Genomic DNA, 20791 nt, shown 5'->3' on the forward strand with positions numbered 1-20791 from the left:
TTGCTTGGTTGTTTTTTGGATTTCTTTCTTTGACCTTTGTACTTCCCTTTTCGTGTTAGGGAAGTGGTTTTTTTTTTTTTTTTTTTTTTTTTTTTTTTTTTTTTTAGCCTAGATTGTAAAATATTTTTTTGGAAGTTACATATTCCTTTTACTTGCCAAAAAAAAACGATCGATCAAAATATTTATTATCTTTTAATTGTTAAAGTTATCAAATTAAAACCTAATTTATCCATTTTTTTTAAAATGTTACTTTTAACACATCATCAAGCTTCATAAATTCAATTAACAAGTCGTAAATAATAAGGGATACATTTGAGCATAAGTTGTCATAAATTTTAAATTTTATAAAAACCGTACATTACACAGGTATCTAACTAGTATTAGTCATAATAAAAGTGACATTATCATTGAGTTGTGAAGAAGATATTTTGATTGAGGTTGTGACACGTAAGTAATATTAAATAGTGATGTTGTCAAATGTGATCTATTTTAGTAATAGCTATAGTTATAGATTAGCATAAATGAATTACCATCTAAATCATGAAAATTGACTTTAACTTAGATATTGAGTAAATAGGACTGGGTTAAAAGAGAGAGGATAGGAGGCATGAGGTTTTAACATTTTAGGGATTGAAGTTTAAACCAATCTTTTGGAAAATGTTAGAAAAGTTAGGATATGCTTGAATTGAGTTTAAATATTTAAAAGGGTAAAAAAAATCAAAGTAAGAAACAAAATTAATTAGATATAAGATCAAATGAATTTGATTGTTAGAGAGATAAAAAATTTGGTTGGAAAATAATAAAAATGGATAAAATAGCAATAAGTTTCCTAATATTAGGGTATAAATTTACCCTAGGAGAGGGTGTGAGAATACTTTCCCCCAAATGAAAGAAATAATCTTTCTTATTTATTTATCTTTTTTAGTTTACTTTCATTCTACTTCTTTCATAATTATTACAATTACTTTATTTGTACATTTACTTTTATTTTATTAATTTGACTTTTTTACTCTCTTAAATATTTACACTCAATTTAAGGGATCCCTAATAAGGAAATATTATGTGGATTTTACCCAGCTTCCAATCAATTAATTTAGTTACCCAAATAAGAATTCAATTTTTTTTTTGTTGAATCTAGACATTAATAAAATGATTGAATTTGATTAGAAATGACTATTTTAAAGATCATTAATGACTTGATTCATCATTTAAAAAAGTGTAAAAAGATACAATCATATAATGGGCCTTAGACAATATTTTGCACGAAAATTTTATGAATTATTATATTTAGGTTATGCATCCATGTTTAGGTAAAAATAATGAGGTAAGAGACTTTGGGTTTGATTTGTGTTTATATGATGTAATTAATAATGTTTTTAATTAATTATAAGAAATTTAAAACTATTGTACATAATATAAGGCTTAATTGTATGATTGGGGATGGGGTTGGGGTAGTGGGGAAGGTTTGTGGTTTTAAGGAGTTGATATAAGGAATTCAAATATGTTTTATGAGAATATTGAAAAATACTAAGAATATTTAATGAAATTATTAAATTAACAACTCAATCAAAGAAATTAATTTGAATACCTTTGAAAATAATTTTGTTTTATTATACGATTTGATTTTTTTTTTTTATTTATGATGGACATTATTGAAATAGTTGAACTTGGCAATAAATGACTACATTAATGATGAGTGATGACATGAAAATCTTTTGGAAGAAAGGGAAAAATACAATCGTACAATGCGCATCATAGACAAATTTTTTAGGGAAAATATCTTTATTTTATAGTTGTACATTATTGGCTTGCAAACACTAAAAAGTTTTATTAATTTGTCAAAAATACTTGTAAAAATATTTTTATATGTTTTTTATGTAACATAATATAAAATTGAATATTTTAGAAACGGACAATTCTATCTTTTCAAATTTTCTAATTATTTGATAATTCAATTCTACATTTTTGGTAGTAAATGATTAACTCTTTTTGTTTTTAATATAATTTATAAACATCAGTGCTTAATTGGTGCAAGTTTTTGCCTCATAAAGTCATAAGTAATAATTGTGTAAGGTGAAGGCACGTTAGGTGAACTACCTTGGTTGAATCTTCATATTGCAGTTGAGCCTAATGACTTATTAACACTTTCCACGTGGATTACTTAATTTATACATATTCGCTCTATTCTCTAATGTTCTTCTCATTTGGAATACTCTATATTAATGAGAGAGAAATTTCATTAATGTTTTTGACACATATTTAGAATATAAAATATATCCATATGAGATCTCGTTATATTCGTTTTAATGTATACTTTTTTATCATGTATATTTTATAATTTTTTATTATGTGTATTTAGAGATATTAAGGTTTAAAATTTGCTATAAAAATGTGCAAAAATTAAACGAGAAGAACAAAAAAGAAATGAGGGAGTAGTTCATATAATACAATATAAGAAAAATGTAAAGTTTCACATGACATTCTCATAGTGAATTATCATATAAAGTAATTCTTACTAAAGTTAGCATTATTAGGGATGCAAACGGGGCGGGTATTGGAATTACCATCCTCATCCCCATCTCTTAATGCAATCCCCATCCCCGTGGCGGGTATAATGTTTTTTCCCGTCCCCGCCCCGATGGGTTTGTATCTAAAACCATCCCCGCCCCACCACCCGTCAAATTCCCGCTTAATACCCATCTGTGCCACTCAATCATTTTATAAAACTAATAACATTATTACATAAATATCAATAACTAGTTAAAATACCAATCGACTCATCATTAACAACTTTGAACTCTTTTAACCATTTTTATGAAGACAAATGCGAGTCTGGACGAAGAAGATATCGCATTTACAAAACGGGAAAGAAAACGAAAACTAGCAAAAGACTTAAAATATTTTGAGCCGGGTATCTTGAGGCGGGGCAGGACGGGCGGGGATGGGGCGGGTATCACCTAAAACCCATCCCCATCCCCATCCCCGCGGTGGGTATGAACTTTATACCCGTACCCGCCCCATGAACCATCAAACCGGGACCCATCCCCTCCCCGATTGGGCGGGGATGGGGCGGGTCTCCTGTTAGACCCGCCCCGCCTGCATCCCTAAGCATGATCTTATTCCTTAATATATTGAGTAGTATATCACAATACAATCTAATGAAAGACTGTAAACTATTACACATAATAATTCGGAAAATATACTACAAATACAAGATGATGTTTGTAGTGTCTCCTTTGTGTATGATAATGGACTCCTTACTTGAATGAACACGAATTGAACAACATCATAGAGAAGATACGTTTGCAACGATAAACATAACAAAATCTTGAATAATCATCAATAAAAGTAATTACATATCTTTTATTGCCTAATGATGGTGTACTATGAAAGTCACAAAGATCACTATGTATAAGTTCTAAAATTTCAGATTTTCTTTCAACACTTTTGAAAGGCGTTCTTGTGATCTTATTAAGCATGCACGTTTTGCAATTTTCAGATTTTTGTTCACATAAAGGTATCAACTCATGCTTAGACATAAAAGAAACTTTACAAAAATTAACATGTGCCTATCTAAGATGCCATAAATAATGTAAATTATCACACATATTTATATTACATATCATGTTTTTAGGATTACAACTTAAAGAAAGTTTAAACAAATTACAACATGAATAAGCACGCCCTATAAACAAGTCACACTTAGATATTATACATCTATCAGCTTCAAACACCAACTTATATCCAAATTGATTCAAGATAGGACTGAGACAAGATTCCTACTAATATCGGGAGCAAAGTATACATCCCTAAGGACTATTATATTTCCCGATGTAAACAAGAGTTCCACTTAGGCATGGCCACGGTCCGGGTTGGGCCGGTTCCGTTCCGGTTCCATCGGGTTCCGGTTCCACTCGGTTCCGGTTCCATTTAGAACCTGTCGCGACCGGTTCCGGTTTCGGTTCCGGTTCCGGGCGGTTCCAAACGGTTCCTTGGCGGTTCATGAGGTGGTTTCGGCGGTTCCAATTCACGGGACGGGCGGGTTGGACCATCGATTCCATTTTTATTTTTTCTTTAAATATTTATATAATATAAAAATACTATAATATTGTGGATGTACCTTTGATGATTACTTGATTATTAGCCAAATTCAGTGCTTGTCAAGTTGTCATCGTTATTAAAATATTTACTAAAAAGAATGAAAAAAATAAATTAATAAGAAACGAATCAATGATAATAACGATAAAGATGATTAATAAAAAAAGAGGGAGAAAATGGACTTGAACCTAGTACCCAAAGGAATACTAAGCTGCCTACGTATCCCGAAGGAATTAAAGCCCACGTAGTTCTTTGTCATACCTTTTATTTTTAGTAGTTGAATGTTGATTTATCGTTGTCCGATTGATCCTATTCGTCTTCGTCATCATCATCTGGTTGGTTAGATGCTTCCGCTGACTCTCCTCCTGACGATGATGCAGATGTATCCATCATCATCCATGGATCATCATCATCATCTTGATCATCATCATTCTTTAGTCCTTGTGTTCGAATCTCCGCTTGATCCCAATCTTTCTTACAAACACATATTTGAATACTATGTGGAGCAAGACGAGATCTCTTTTCGTCTAAAACTCTTCTACCTGCACTAAAAGCAGACTCCGACGCAATTGTAGAAGCAGGAATTACAAGGATATCCTTTGCAATTCTCGATAATATGGCAAATTTTACAGATTTTTCTTTCCACCACTCTAAAATATCATAGCTACCTTGGTCAATTTCAAAGTGGTGTTTAAGGTAACTATCTAATTCTAAATATGAAGTGGAGGATGAAGAAGAAGATGATCCTATAAAACTATCATCTTGGCTCATTATATTAGCTATTACGGAATTATAATAAGAGGGACGTGCCGAAACGCTTGCACGCCTAGACGTATCGCGTTTTGGGTTATATACACTAGCATAATAATCATAAAAATCTGCTAAAAGTTTTTTACAACTTCCAATATAATTATGTACATCACTAGGCGGGCGATCTAATGATTGGTAGTAAAATCCAACTACTTTAGTAAGGACTTCTGTTTTAAAACATGGGTCTAAAATGGTTGCAATTCCATAAATATAAGGAAAATCGGTAAAATATGTCTTCCATTTATCCATCATATCTGCAAGAATCGGCTTTAAATATGGGTTAGTATCATCATGCGCATGTTTAAGAAGATGATAAAAAATAGTAATACACTCACTTATTACTAAGTAAACATTCGGTTCATAAACATATGAAAAAATCTTAGTTGCGTGGTCATACGCTTCTAATATTTTATGTACACCTATAGCTAATTCCCATGTGTCATCAGTTATATAGCTATCTGTACACTCACTATACAGTTGTGTTATAACTGGACGATAAGCAATCGCCTTTCTTAATAAATCGTTGGTTGAGCCCCAACGTGTAGGAGTATCTAATGACCAATACACTTTTTTTAGTTGATATTGGTCACATAATTGTTTATATCGTCTCTTTATCTTTCCAATTCTAAGCCACTTCACTATATCTCTAATTGGATCTAATAAATCGCTTAATTGTTTTATACCTGCTTGGCAAGATAAGTTAACTATATGAGCACAACAACGTATGTGTAATAAGCTACCCCCAAGGATAAAACTAAAAGCAGGCTCGTTATACAAAAGTTCCATACATTTAATGTTAGCGGTTGCATTATCTGTAGAACAACAAAATATCTTATCTAATAAGTTCCATTCTCTACATATCTCTACTAATATATATTTTATGTTTTCACCCGTATGTCTTTCGAGCATTGTCTCAAAAGCAATTATCCTTTTTTGAATAATCCAATTTTGATCTATCCAATGTGCTGTTACACACATATAAGATTCTAAATGTGGAGGATCAGAACAAATATCAGTTGTTATGCTAACCCTACCATTAAAAGATTTAAACATTTCAATTAATTCATAGCGCATTAATTCATATAATTTAATTGTGCGTCTTTTAAGAGTGCTCATAGGGATTGCTCTATATTGTGGTTGCAAAGTTTTTCTAGTGAAACGCTCGTGTGCCCTACTTTCACCGTGGTTAAAAGGCAATTCATCACAAATTACATACTTAGAAAATTCATCAATCATATCATTACGATTATATTTAAAAAGCATACCTGTGCTGGGAATGTTCCATTGTCGGCTTCCACTTGTGGTCCCGCTGCCGCTTGCTGCATGAGTTTCTTTTGTGATTCCACGCTTCTTTGCCAAATGTTTGTTAAAAGATCTCGTACCACCACCTAACACGTATTCACAAAACACAATAAATAAATTTTTATAAAATATGAATATATAATGTATGTATAAAAAACTGAAAAAGTATTTACCTCTGGCGAAATTGTATGAAATTAAGGGCTTTACTCCTTGACTTTCACAAATTTGACAAGTGCATAAGAAAACATCTGGATTGTCGGTTGGTTCTTTTGTAAAATACGACCACACATGTGAAACAGCTCTACCACTAGGAGGTGGCATTGCCGGAAAAGGTTGTCTTACTGGTTCATCTTCATTTAAATTTAAATATAAAGACATACTCAGATATATACCACAATATATAAATAAATAATAATTTAAAATTTAATCAAATGAAGAATAAAATTATAAAACTAACCGATAGTTTGGAAATAGACTCGTTTACTACGAGCTTGTCTTTGTTGTTGTTGTTGTTCTTCATGTGATCTTGTTGATGACTGTTGAGAATTATGTATCCCAATAGGGGTCGTTGGTTCCTCTTCTTGTTCTTCTTCTTCATCAATTTGTATTTCTCTTTCCACTTCTCCTGCATAATTGTGTAATTCTTGGTCGTACCCTTCTGGATAATTTGGTTCATAATTATAATTACTAATCGAAGGTGTTGTTGATACCGACGGAGTTGAAGTGGCCTTTCTTTTGGAGCTAGAACCTCCCAATGATTTTGCCACTTTAGTAATTTTTTTAGAGGCTTTCTTCAAAAAACAAGACATGATAATATTGAAATAATAATAGAATAAATAAATAAATAAATAAATAATTAATAGACTAATTATGTAATTAACTAAATTAAGAAATAATTAAAAAACTAATTATATAATTAAGAAAATAATTGCGTAATTAAGTAATTAAGTAGAGAGAGTAGGAGAAGAGATGAGTTGTGAATGAAAATGATTAAAAGTGATGGGTATTTATAAAGAAAATGGCAACGGCTAGTTAACGGCTAGTTTTCACGGTTCCGGTTCCATGGAACTACTGGGCCGGTTCCGGTTCCGGTTCCATGGAACCGTTGGACTGGTTCACCCGGACCGGTTCCGGTTCTAACCCGCGGTTCTTAGGTCCGGTTCATGCAGTTTTTTTCCGGCGGTTTCACGGTTCTGGTAACTTTTTTTTCGGCGGTTTCACGGTTCCGTGGTTCGGGCCGGTTCGGAACCTGTCGTGAACGGTTCCGGTTCCGGATCCGATTCCAAGCGGTTCGAGACCAGTTCGATTCCTGGTAACCCGCCCCGTGGCTATCCCTAGAACTTCCACTTGTCCTTTGCCATGGACTTCGATTGATGATCTACTTGATTTCTTCAATTATTTAGATTAGATTAATATTTTGTTTCTTCTTTTTAATCCTAATCTCTTGTATAATAAAGATGCTACTTCTCATTATTAATTAGTACAAATCCACCAGAATAAACGCTAACTAAATTCCCATTATAATTTCTTGTAGGTACTAAAAAAATTGCGTTTTAGGAAACTATCGGATTTTGGTGTCTGCGTTGAAAAGAACAGTTTCTCCCAATAACCTCTTCAAGCGGTACGAAATGATACTAATTTTTATTGCAACAATATCCATTTCTTTCTAAGGATTGTTTACTTTATCTGTTAGTATTAAATCGCTGATTCAATATTTCCAATGCTTGGGACTGTTAGGTTTTTGATTTGGTTTCAATTTTGATTCAACGTGAAGCGTGCAAAATAATACTTGCAAAATCCCTATATTTTTGTTTTAATGGAGAATAATACGTCACAAGCAGTGCACAAGCTACAGCTTGCACTTCTTGATGGTATTGAAGATGATACTATGCTTTTTGCCGCGGGTTCTCTTATGTCTAGGAGTGATTATATTGATGTAGTTACTGAACGTTCGATTGCAAACCTTTGTGGTTATCCGCTGTGCCCCAATTTGTTGCCAAAACACCCTAGAAAAGGGCAGTACCGGATTTCAATTAAAGAGCATAAGGTTTATGATCTTCATGAGACATATTCGTATTGTTGTACTAGTTGTTTGATCAACAGTAAGGCGTTTGCTGGGAGTTTGAATGAGGAGAGATGCTTGGCTCTTACCCCGGGGAAGATTAAAGAGGTATTGGGTTTGTTTGAGAATGTGTGTTTAGGAAAAGAAGATGAAGCCGAGAGTGAGGAATTAGGGTTGTTGAAATTGATTATTAAGGAGAATGATGAGATAAGAGGAGGAGTGGTTTCGATTGAAGAGTGGATTGGTCCTTCAAATTCTATTGAAGGGTATGTTCCTCAAAGAGATTGTCAATCCAAGTCATTATCGAATTCTTCCATCAAAGGTGAGATGAAATCGTGAATTAAGATTTTCTTCGTAGATAAATAATTTCGATTGTTGAATTGTATTGTTGCTGGACGTATTCAATTTATGGCTGCACATTTTTACAGGATTTGAACCAGAGAATGCCAAGCCGAATGTGCAAACTGATTCAGTTCCAAACGAGATTGACTTTAAGGTTACTGTCATGTCCAGTGAAGATACTACTAGATCCACGAAGGTTTCGGAACTTGACAAGAGCTCTCAGCTCAATTCGGAAGCGACTGAACCATTTCTCAGTGACAAAAACTTCAGGAGTGTTATCATACCTAATGATAAATTAACTGCTCACAAGAAGTCAGAAGCTGGTTCCAATTCTGTGCATTCTCAACCCAAAAAAGGTAGAGATTATGCATACTTAGCTTTCTTGCATGCATTATCCATGAATACCTAATTTTTACCCCTCAAATTTGTTTGGACTAAGTTGAGCTTGAATACAATACAGGCTCTAACAGAAAGAAATGTTCTTCAAAGAAGGGCAGCGATTCGTTTTTTGGCCATGCAGACTTTATGAGCACTATAATTACCCAAGATGAATATAGTGTTTCCAAATTGCCTTCCATTCAGGTCGTTGATCCAAATCAAATATCTCAAGAATTTTCAGAAAAACTGGATCTTGTTGATGCAAAGAGGCAGCTTAATTGTTCAGTGGAACCAGTATGTTATTCGCAGAATGGTCCTGAAAAATCAACGGACACAAGAATTGGAAATAGTGCAGATCAGATTAATAGCTTATCTAAAGTTCCTCTGCACCGTAGCTATAATGATGCCAGTTCAAGTAGCAAGCATGAAAAAGATGAGTCGCATACTGTCAAACTTGTTCCCTCTGTTCAGTTGAAAGGAAAATCTTCTCTTAGGACTTCTGGGGCAAGGAAAGCTGCACGATCTGTAACTTGGGCTGATGAAAAACCATATGGTAATGCTGGTGGAAATCTCTGTGAGTTTAAAGATTTTGAAAATACAAAAGAAGGTCCGAGTACATCAAGAAGCAAAGATGCTGCAGGGGATGATGATTTACAACGATTTGCCTCAGCAGAAGCTTGTGCAATGGCGTTGATCCAGGCTGCAGAAGCCGTTGCATCAGGACAGTCGGATGCTTATGATGCTGGTATAATTATGGATCTACATTTTGTGTGGCTTTTTATTTGATATATTGTTTGTGTGTTGGTGCTTATTTGTCTTATGTTATTTGACCTCAGTTTCTGAGGCTGGTATCATGGTGCTACCACAAGCAGATGAAGGGGAATGTTCTGCTAAAGATGATGTAGTGGAGGATCTAGCTCCAGAAAAGTGGCCCAAGAAGCCTGGCGACTTAAGTTCTGACATCTTTGACAATGATAGTTCATGGTTTGAATGTCCTCCAGAAGGATTTAGCTTGACGGTTAGTTTAATTTTGTACTTAAGCAAACATCTTTATACGACTCAGTGACCATTATTTTAATCTTTTTCAGTTATCACCGTTTGCCTTGATGTGGAATGCACTCCTTTCTTGGCTTACATCCTACTCAGTGGCCTATATCTATGGAAAAGACGAAAGTTTCCATGAAGAGTATATATTTGTTAATGGAAGAGAATATCCCGGCAAAGTAGTCCTTCCTGATGGTCGTTCTCCAGAAATCAAGCGTACACTTGCTGGTTGTCTTGGCAGAGCATTGCCTGGACTGATTACTGATCTTAATCTGCCAACTCCAGTATCCTCTATAGAACATGAACTGGTAGTGTACTCTAAATATATGTTAGAGTGCTTATTTGGTTTTTTTTAGCGTAAATTTAAAATGGCATATGTCAATTGTTTGTGTAACATTTTGCAATGTTTCTTGCTAGTTAGTGAAGGAATTTGTGGATCTAATTGCTAAGAAGACTTCTCTTACTTTGCCGCCTGGTGATTACCTGTTTGTGTATAGGCTTAAAGCATGTATTGCAGCTTGCTAAACGCTAATTTTTCTTGACAGTTGCAGAAGTTATAAACTTTTCTGCAATCTGTGTCTGCAACTATATCTGTGTGCAGAGAACTTCTGTAGCTTTTCATGTTTGGCCTTTGGTTCTTTTTATGTCAACTTCTGTTAAAGCTTCTCTATTTTGTGTTGTCCTCTGTCCTCTACGCTCTATATGTTTTGTTTGGTTGTTCAAAATGTGTCTGACTGTCTGTCAATATGCTCTTTTATCTCATTTTTCTTTCCCTCATCGTTTTTGAATGGAAGTGTACAATTCAAGCAATTGTTATTTTTGTTGCTGAATCTTCAAAACTGTTGTTACACTGAGATTTTTCTTTGTATGCAGTCCTGCTTGCTGGACACCATGTCTTTTATGGATGCACTTCCTCCATTTAGAATGAAGCAATGGCAAGTGATTGTTCTTTTGTTCATTAATGCTCTTTCAGTCTGTAGAATTCCTGGACTAACCGCCCACTTAACAAATAGGAGAATTCTAATTCCAAAGGTATGGTTTTTTCCTATTGATTTGTATTCATGTCCCCTAATTTTTGGTTCCTTCCGCAACTCAGAAACTAATTGGAGTGGAATGGATACGATTTCTTCCTCTTCCCAACAACTTTAAAATTCAACTGAAACAAATGTCTCCATATGTTGCCCCCAAATTTTTATGAGTTAATTACTCCCCTTGTTTTGTGGTGTTTCCTATCCTTTCCCTTTGCTGTCTCTTGCTTTGGCTCTTATGTACTACTAATAAAGATACAGGATAATAGAGAGTATTAGATAAATCGATTGGCTTTCCGGTCACGGGTTTAATGTGTTAGTTTCCTTAGTGATTGTTTAGAACGGTTTATCTTCTTTACATTAAGCTGCCCTAGGTTGGAGGTAGGTAGGCTTGTTATTTGATATGGCATATTGGAATCCTCTATTGAAGATGACCTACATGTCTTAGTGATGTTCTGCAACAAATAGCTATATATTTTTAATGGTGCAGACATAAAATGGACCTGTAAATTCTGGGTTTTGAATATAAATTGCGTGAAATTCAGCACATTCAACAACCTGCGTAATATTGGGCCCACCAGAGCGCCAATATGGTTAACTTTTTGGTTCAACACATTTACCATTGATGTTTGTTGATTTGGAATATTGTTGGAATTTTTTTAAAACCACCCCCCTCTCGGTACCCCACAGACACAAAAAAAAAAAAAAAAGAAAAAACCTCTTACAATCAAAGCCTTTTCCTCTTTTACATTTACCGCTTAAATAAATTTTATAGGATTAATCTTTTACATCTCATTTGTCAGTTTTATATTCATATTCCATTGATAGTCATCTCATGTAAATAAGCAAAAATTTTGACCCTAAACATGATAAAAATTTCCAATCCAATATTAAAATTACTTTATTCTGCAAATAATTGGCCTGAAATTCCCCAACTTGAATTGATTGGCATTTGGCCAGTTCTCACCTCTAGCTGTTTTCTTGTTCATACTTCTCATGTAGACAATTAGTAGAAAGTTTTACTATGTTAATTGGCCAATTGTAGCATTATCTTGAGATTTTTCCTTATCCTACTGAGAATATGACTTGTTTCTCCTTTACCCCTGATTGAACTTATTTAGCCTAATAAGTAACCCTTCTTTCCCTGTGAAGTTATCACGAATCCTCTTCAGAGGTCATGTTACATCTTTTCCTTGGCTCCCTGCTGTCTCTATCTCTATTACTTCTATCTATCAGTGTACAAATTACTAAAGTTATCAAGCCTTCAAGTCTGGTACAAACTAGTATTTATTTCACATCTTTTGCACCAGTATTTTGAGCTTTTTATATTACGGATAAAAACCAATGGTTGATTGTTCAGTTTTTGAAGGATATGGTTTTGAGCTGCACTTACATTATATTTTTTATTGGATAGGTGTTAATGTAGTGGGGAGTCGGGCTTTGGCATTGTAATTGGCATTGTTGTGCGGGTAGGTGATAATAAATAATAATTGGGAAAACTTTGGTTGAGATGTTCACATCCGGTAAAAAAAGTTTTGCGGTATGAGTAAGTTTTTTTTTTTTCGATTGTGTATCGATAAATAATAATTTGGAAAATTTTGGTTGAGGTGTTTACAACTGGTAAAAAATTATTGAGGTATGAGTAAGAGTTTTTTTTTTTTTTTTTTTTTTTTTTTTTTTTTTTTTATACTTGAATATTGATAAGTACGAAGGTGTAATTGGAAATAATAATTGGCAGATTTACTGGGATACTGAAAGTACTAGTGAAAAAAGTTGTAAGCCTTATTTTTTAATTTCCCATGGGTTACTTTTGTTTGGCTTTTCGCTTATTGAGGTAGTCATAGCTACGCCTGCACAATGGGCTTGATTCAGGCGGAAAGGGCTTAATTTAAAACAGGTGGGGTATTTTTGAATGGGTGTCCAAGTGCATCCATAACCATCTCAATATATCCTTCCCAGGTAAGAGCCTTAAATTATGTTTAGGAATTGGCAACTATAACTTTCCAGCCCTTTTAGACCACCCTTATCAATAAACTTTTCAATGGTTCTAGGAGATGAACGTTAATGTGTCTTTAATTATGAACTTATATTAGTTTTGGACGGAGTACGAATACAATCAACCACTTGTTCGCTTGGATGAACTTTTCCACGAGTTTTCGAGAGTTTAGCAGTGGCATATGAACCCTGTACTGTATAAGAGAGAAAACTTGAGAAAGATGGAAATTTTCATGCTCAACTTCAATGCTAAATTTTTTTTTATATTAAAAAAGACTATCAATAGGGACACTGTTATCATGCTCAACAAATAAGCATCCTCTAATCTCTATGATATAAATATTATAAATCTGAATTGGGAAAGAATGAGAGGGATGAAAATTTTCTGGCTATGGTTAATGTAGGCAGTTTAGAATTAGCTTGTAAAGATAAAGAGGATGTGGGTGAGATTAAAATGAAGAGAGACAGTGTCAAACCAATTTGTGTATGTACATGATAGAGAAGTTGGATACTGCTTTGTGGCCAATGTTTTCATTCATAAGTGTTAAAACATGGTCATTTTCATATTAATAGCTAATGTCCAGTACCGGTTTTCAGGTAAGGTTTCGGGTTCAATTCTCAGGTAGTCCTCTCCCTTCTCTCAGCCGACCCCATAACTAGAAAACGATATTAGCTCATAAAGAGAATCAATAAAAAGATATTGTGTTAGTTGGTCAAACAAGTCAAGTGAATATATTCCCTACTAATGAGACAAAATTAATTGCATATAATTATTGTATACCATTTATTGATGCATGGTTAAAGCGTTGTCGACCACTTTGATAATAGTGGAGGTATAAATAAGTAATTTGAACAACGAAGGACAAAATTTTAATTGCACTATGTTACATATTTGTTTTTATCAACAGGCAAATTATTTTGATCGAAAAGAGAGAATTTTGCGTGTAAATATCCCCATGGTTGAGGTTATGTCATAGTTTAGAACAAGGCTACATTGCATCGCACTGGCCGTGATGTAAAGGATTTAAAAATAAAGAACCGATATTTCCCGTGTTGCAAATAGGTAAAAGAAAGTACATTTTTGGCCGTATCGTTGGATATCTTATGGTTTCCACCATTATATAGGTGTTACAGTAACCGCATTACTCTCGTTACCGCATTACCATTCCGCTACCTCGATCGCGAGTGTTACCGCAATTTTACACTACGGGGTTATGCTACCCGCCTGTGGTAATTCCTCGGTATACCGATATTGACTCACATTGAATGCATTTAGTTGGCACTTGTACAAGGTTTCACATACAAAACACTAAATCAACGGTTTAGACAAGAGAAAAAGAATAAAAAAATGCACTGTTTTTTGCTTATATGAAACTCGGAGAGAGGTTAAACAATTTCCAGATATAAGGTTTATCATTGCAAATCCGAGTTCTATGAATTAATGCATGAACCGATGAGTAATAGTAGTGTTAAGGTGAATGGTCACCTTATGTATGAATTGCCAGTTGGTAGCTAGGAAAGGAGGTGGCTAATATAGCAACTTGATAAGGGGTCCTTTTGTTGCAGAAAAAACTAGGGAGGGAAGATACAGGGAGAGGATTCTGTGTAAAAGTAGACCTATCCAAAGTAAGGGGATCCCTTGTAGCAGCTGAACTCTCTTTTCTCCATTCAAAGTTTTGTCTTAATTTATTGGAGTAGCTGCTAGAATTTTAAAATAATAGCCTTCAAGCCTTTACCATTGCTATTAAACCTTCAACAAATTAGAACTTTTGTATCGGTATCAAGTGTTTGTTTCACTGGTTGGTACAGAGTTTGGGTAGAAAATGACTTAAATTGAGATGCTTTTTTATTTTAGAAATTAATTTATTGGGTATCTCATTTTGATTTGAAGCATGTAAGCTGAGATAACTGATGTCATCTTATATAACAAAAACAGTATTTTGACATTTGAATGCTGATATGCTTATGACCTTTTTGTCATGGGATGACAATTACATGTGAGATAAAATAATGCTAAGGTTACTGAGATACTTGAAAGTTGAAACTATTGTCTTAGACTCTTAGCTACAGGTAAGTTTACCATTGGAGTACAATGGTTGGTTCACTATGATTAGGAACACTGAATGCATTGGTTAGGGAGCATGTGAGACACAAAGGTAAAGCATGGAAGGCTTGAGTAACAGCAACAGATAAATGACCATATACTAACGCTCTCTTTACTAAATTTAGCCGAAAACCGAATAAATTGAAGTTTCAAATAAGTGGAGAAGTTTGCATGAATACATTAACATGTAGTTTATGAATACCTACAACTACAAGTTATAGAATAAAGCTGAAAGCAAGCTCAAAAGGGATGCAAATTAGTAAGCAATTGTGTCTAGTGCAACTTGCAGTTAGGTGTTTGCATGCTATTAATTTTATGGTGTACCTCTTTCTGGATAAAATCGTAAGTAACTATTTGTTGCAAAATAATTTTGGACTTTAACAGTAGAGGTATAAACTAATAACATACGAATGACTTCTTTTGAAGTATACCGTATTGAAGATTTTAATTGCTGTGTGGAGTCTGAAAAAAGGTCATGTGTATAAAGATTTTTTCACTGAAATTACAGCTACCTAGAAGTTCTTTAGTGTTTAAAGGGATTTCATCATGAAGTCGTAAAATATTTCCTCCAATTTTGCGTGCTTGCAAACTTTGACCAATTTATCGGATGTTCACATGTTGCAAGATTTGTAAACTGGAGTATCATCCTTCTTTGGTCTAATGCTTGAACTTTTTTCTCTGCATTTTATGTAATATTAAATTGTTAGGTGAAATTATATTTCATTGGTTGTATATTTACCGTTCCTAGCAGTTCTTATCTTATGTTTAGAAGGTGTGCTTCATCCACAAAGATGCAAAGCATTATCTAACTGTAGAGTCTCAAGTAAATGCACTAAAGTGTCAGGTTCTTATATTTGCATTTTGTTGCTCTGTTGTGCTCGTCTCATTTTGTATATGCCTGCATCATTTTCATTGGATAATTCGTGACATAATGGTCATACATGTTTAGTTGGTGTTGTGGACTTGTTTTAAAATCATTATAAGGCTGTGTTTATCAAGTAATTCTCAGCTTGTGGATTTATTATAAATTCTTCAGAAAATGTTAGCTATCTCATTAGTTGCAATTTGTAATTAACGCACATAAATAACTTGGGTGCTTCTGGATGTGTTGCCTGTAGATCTTGAATGGTGCTCAGATTAGTGCTGAAGAATACGAGATCATGAAAGATCTTACGATTCCTCTGGGTCGTGTTCCTCAATTTTCTATGCAGAGCGGTGGATGATATTTTGATTTCTCATATCTCTACTTGCAGACCGCTGCTGCTCTGATTGTTACTGCTGGCATGTCGCTCTTTGCTTGTGCTGCGCGTGTTCTTTTCGTGGCAACAAAAAAAAAGAAAAAAAACTGTTTATAAAGGAAAAAAGGAATGAAACCCAAAAAAGAGAATGGAATACTTGGTGATCCAGATTTGGCTATAGTTGTGAACAACAATGAAATTTTGTGCCAGTATAAACAGTTTGTTAAAATTGAGCAGTATTTTGTCTCTTCTGGAACTGCAACAGTAGAGCAGATGCTCTTCCAACATGTGATCTTTCTCCTGACCAAATTTGAAGTCTACTTCGGACTGCTTTACTTATCAAGTGCTACTACTGCTCTCCTTTGGAAATATTTTCATAAAATGTGTAATGAAAATTTGAGAGAAAATATAAGTTAGTTGAATATGTAATAAATTTTATAATATGGACTAAAATTGAATATGTAGCAATTTTTATGAAGGGAGAGTGTTTGTATTCAGCTTGAATAATAATCCTAAATCAACTGTTTGACAAATGGTTGTTGTCTTTGGTTATTGGCTTTTTAGTTTGATCAGTTAGAAATGTTAGATTTTTTATTGGCTTTTAAGTTAGTTGAATAAGTCATTTGTTTAAAATGATATTTTGTAAATTATATATTGATTTTTGGTTGTTTATTAGAAAGAAAAAAAGTTAATAAGTTTAAAATTCAACGTTAATTTTTTCATTTTGCTTAAAAGTTTATTTTTCAGCTGACTGAAAAGCAATTAATAAATAATAAACACTTTTTTTTGGATTATTGAGCAACTAAAAAATTAAAAACTAAAAAGCGAATCTAAAAGTCATATTAAACACAGTTGAATTTAGGAGTGGAGTTGATCAAATCGCAAATCCAAACAACGTATTAGACTCCATTGGGGTTTAGCTTATGTTGGCTTGAATTAGGTGAATGTTGAATTTGATCACCTGAGCTTGAATTAATAGTAGGAGTATAATTGTATGAGTTTGAACGGTCTCCAAATTGAAATGAATTTATAATTATTAGTAGTTTTTTAATTTTTTTTATTTTTAACGTTAAAGTAAATCTTCATATATTGTCTAAGAGTAAGAATAATAAAAATGTTAGGACGACATAAATTTAGCATCCAGATAAGATTTTAGTTGTTTATTTTCAATTAATTTATCATTTATTATACGAACTCTAAGCAATTCCATTTAATATACGATTAACTATGGTTAACGAAAGCGACTATGAATCGGATCTGGTACGTACTTTAGTTGATTTGAATCGGTGAAATTTTTTTTTAAAAAAAATAGAAAGTCGCAAAAACTGGGCGAGTAGAACACGGTTCAGTCGCACGTTTTGAGCGACTGGTTTACTTATTTATTTATTTATTTATTTTTTAATTTAATTTACATTATTATTTAAATTATTATTATTAATATTATCATTAATATTATTATAATATGATTATTATTAATAATATTATTTGTATTTTTTATTATTGTTATTATTATTATTATTATTATTATTATTATTATTATTATTATTATTATTATTATTATTATTATTATTATTTTTAGTATTATTATTATTATTATTATTATTATTATTATTATTATTATTATTATTATTATTATTATTATTATTATTACTATTATTATTATTATTATTTTTAATGTAAGTAATTTTATATTATTAACATTACTATTATTTTGTTATTATTTATTTAAATAATTTATAATTATATGTTATTATTATTATTTTCTTATTATTTAATATTAATCTGTTTTATTATTATTACAATTATTTTATTATATTTTTTGTATTGTTATTATTTTAATATTAATTATTTAAGTAAATTATAATTTTTAGTTAATATTAATTTGTATTACTTATATTTTAGTATTAATTATTAAAGTAATTTATAATTTTTATTTATTACTGAATGTTTTTATTATTAATGTTTGTTTTTAATTTATAATTTTTAATGACCTAATATATGGTTTGTTTCATATTTCATATTTGCAGGACTTTGAAAACTTAGGAGACAACGTAGATTACACCGGTAGATTTGTTATGGATAGGAGATTTGTTTCCTTAGATGAATTACATAGTTGGGCCCATGCGATAGCAATAACAATTGGTTTTCAATTCACACGTACTTCTTATAAACAAAAAGTAGGACGTTCTAGAGTTAGTGTATATTTAAGATGTCACCGCTATGGTAATATTAGGGGTGATTTACATAATCTGGATAATGCTGGCCGACCTGTATCTAAAAGTAGAAGTTGTGGGTATAAATTTTTGATTGTAGCAAGTAGTCGTAAACTAGGAGAAAGACCTTGGATGGTAAGGGTGTGTTCTGGTGAAAAAGGAAGACATAACCACCCGTTCTTAGTGTACAAAGATGGTCATGTAAGGGCAAATAGGATCAATGTAGATATTCGGGAGCACATACGACAGCTTAGTGCAACCGGCATGCAACCGACCTTTATCATGAACTACTAGAGAAAATTTTACTAGTTTTTTTTACTAGTATGAATCAGATATATAATATTAGGCAATCAATAAGGAGAGAAGAGATGGAGAGTAGGACTCCCCTTCAACACCGTCTTTATATGGCCACAGAACTTAATTACGTGGTTTGGACAGACTTGGATAGCGAAGGGGAATTGAGCAGATTATTAGTTGCACATCCTAACTCTATTCAAATGATACGTACGTGGCCGTATGTTGTGTTGATAGATACAACGTATAAAACAAACAAACAAAAGTGGCCACTGTGTGAAGTGATCGGAATGACGCCAACCAATCACAACTTCTTGGTTGCGTTCTGTTTGATACGAGATGAGGTGGCTGTGTCGTATTCGTCGGTGTTGCAGGGATTGAGAGATATTTTCGGCACAGCTCAGACTCCTAGCGTCATTGTAACCGATCGAGACGAAGGTTTATCTGCAGCTATTCATGACGTCTTCCCAGGTAAAAATGTTTTGTTGATTAATTATTGTCGTTCTATCTATTGAATATGTCTTAATTGCTTTCAATGTTGTGTTTAATGTAGATGTGCGGCATTTGTTATGCATTTGGCATATTGCAAACGACGTTGAGAACATGGTGGACAAGTTGTGTGGGGGGAAAAGAAATCAACAAGGGAAGTTATTTAGGAAAAGTAAATGCAACCCCTTGGTTGAAAGTTTTACAATCGACGAATTTGAACAGAGATGGCAATCAATTGTGACTACGTGGTCTGTTAGGAACAAAAAGGTCGTTCGGTATTTGGCTGGAACATGGATTCCACTTAGAGAGAAATTTGTGCGTGCGTGGACGAATGAACGTTTACACATGGGTAACCAGATTACCAGCAGTGTTGAAAGCCAACACTCGTCTTTCAAGTATTACCTTGATAGCGGTAATAGCTCATTTGATACCCTGTTCAAAAGGGCACACGCATAGATTACAAACCAGCAAGCTAGGAACCGACAAGCGCTACAGGAATCCATGAATTCGGAAGCAAGGTCGTTGCGACAACATTTCTTTAGACCTTTATATCGCCACGTATCTATCTATACCTTGGAGCAGCTGCGGCTTGAGCATAACCGTATGTTAGATTTGGGTGATTTTGTATTTAGCATCTAGATAAGATTTTAGTTGTTTATTTTCAATTAATTTATCATTTATTATACGAACTCTAAGCAATTCCATTTAATTTTCAAGGAGTTAACGAGAAGAGAACCATAGTTAGTAATTAGAATGATAGAATGTGAATGACAAGATTAGCTGCTTGAGAAAAGAAATTAAGAGTGGGACCATGAAATTGTTGATCAATTTAGATTTAGAAAATAGCAAGGCCCACAGACATGACAACACAACTCTTTGTATTTCTTGCATTCTTTTCAGCTCTTTATTATTTATTATTTATTATTTATTATTTATTATTCAATCAACAAAATGTCATTTTCCTTGATTTCATGATCTCCTCTGTTTTTTTCTTCCCATCTTTATCTACAATTTTCTTATATTTTCTTGCTCCTAATCATCCTTTGAAAATTTCTCCTCTTTATTTTTCTGTGGTCTCTGTTAGATTCAATCTTTTTCTATTGATTAGAGTTACGACATCAAACTCTTTTTTTTCCTAAGTAAAATTGGGATACAAATTAATAAAGTGAATAAAAGTAGTAAATAAGTACCCATATTTATGGAAAAGAAAGAAGAAATGTGTGGATGAGACGAATAAATACTCTGATATTCCTTTGAGTTTACTATTGAAAGTAGTATGGTGTGAGGAAAATTATTGCCCTTAGTAGTTAACTAAATGTGACAAAAAACATAAGTTAAATATATGGATTATAATTAAAAATAAAGGGTATATCACATTCAAAAATAAAAATAAG

At 33.1% G+C, this 20791-nt stretch overlaps 1 protein-coding gene across 2 annotated transcripts; it reads left to right on the forward strand.

Moving 5' to 3' along the window:
* Window positions 1-7653: 7653 nt before the first annotated feature.
* On the forward strand, window positions 7654-16934 carry LOC130817833 (putative RNA polymerase II subunit B1 CTD phosphatase RPAP2 homolog). Of its 2 annotated transcripts, XM_057683756.1 has the most exons (8): window positions 7654-7831; window positions 7948-8594; window positions 8701-8970; window positions 9075-9737; window positions 9829-10010; window positions 10081-10344; window positions 10910-11068; window positions 16282-16934. In XM_057683756.1, the coding sequence occupies exons 2-8, from the start codon at window positions 8027-8029 to the stop codon at window positions 16384-16386; spliced, it is 2211 nt and encodes a 736-aa protein (XP_057539739.1). In that variant the 5' UTR covers window positions 7654-7831; window positions 7948-8026; the 3' UTR covers window positions 16387-16934. The 2 variants fall into 2 exon arrangements, with proteins under 2 accessions (XP_057539739.1, XP_057539738.1); XM_057683755.1 differs by having other exon boundaries at window positions 7669-8594.
* Window positions 16935-20791: the final 3857 nt, after the last annotated feature.

This window comes from Amaranthus tricolor, chromosome 7 (assembly GCF_026212465.1).
Source record: "Amaranthus tricolor cultivar Red isolate AtriRed21 chromosome 7, ASM2621246v1, whole genome shotgun sequence".
NCBI classification, from domain to species: domain Eukaryota; kingdom Viridiplantae; phylum Streptophyta; class Magnoliopsida; order Caryophyllales; family Amaranthaceae; genus Amaranthus; species Amaranthus tricolor.

Excerpts from the sequence above, each read along its gene's own strand:
- LOC130817833 (XM_057683756.1), top strand. The coding sequence starts at position 8,027 with ATGGAGAATAATACGTCACAAGCAGTGCACAAGCTACAGCTTGCACTT. Across the intron at positions 8,971-9,074 it reads GCATTCTCAACCCAAAAAAG|GCTCTAACAGAAAGAAATGT; the intron begins GTAGAGATTATG and ends AATACAATACAG. Across the intron at positions 9,738-9,828 it reads GTCGGATGCTTATGATGCTG|TTTCTGAGGCTGGTATCATG; the intron begins GTATAATTATGG and ends ATTTGACCTCAG.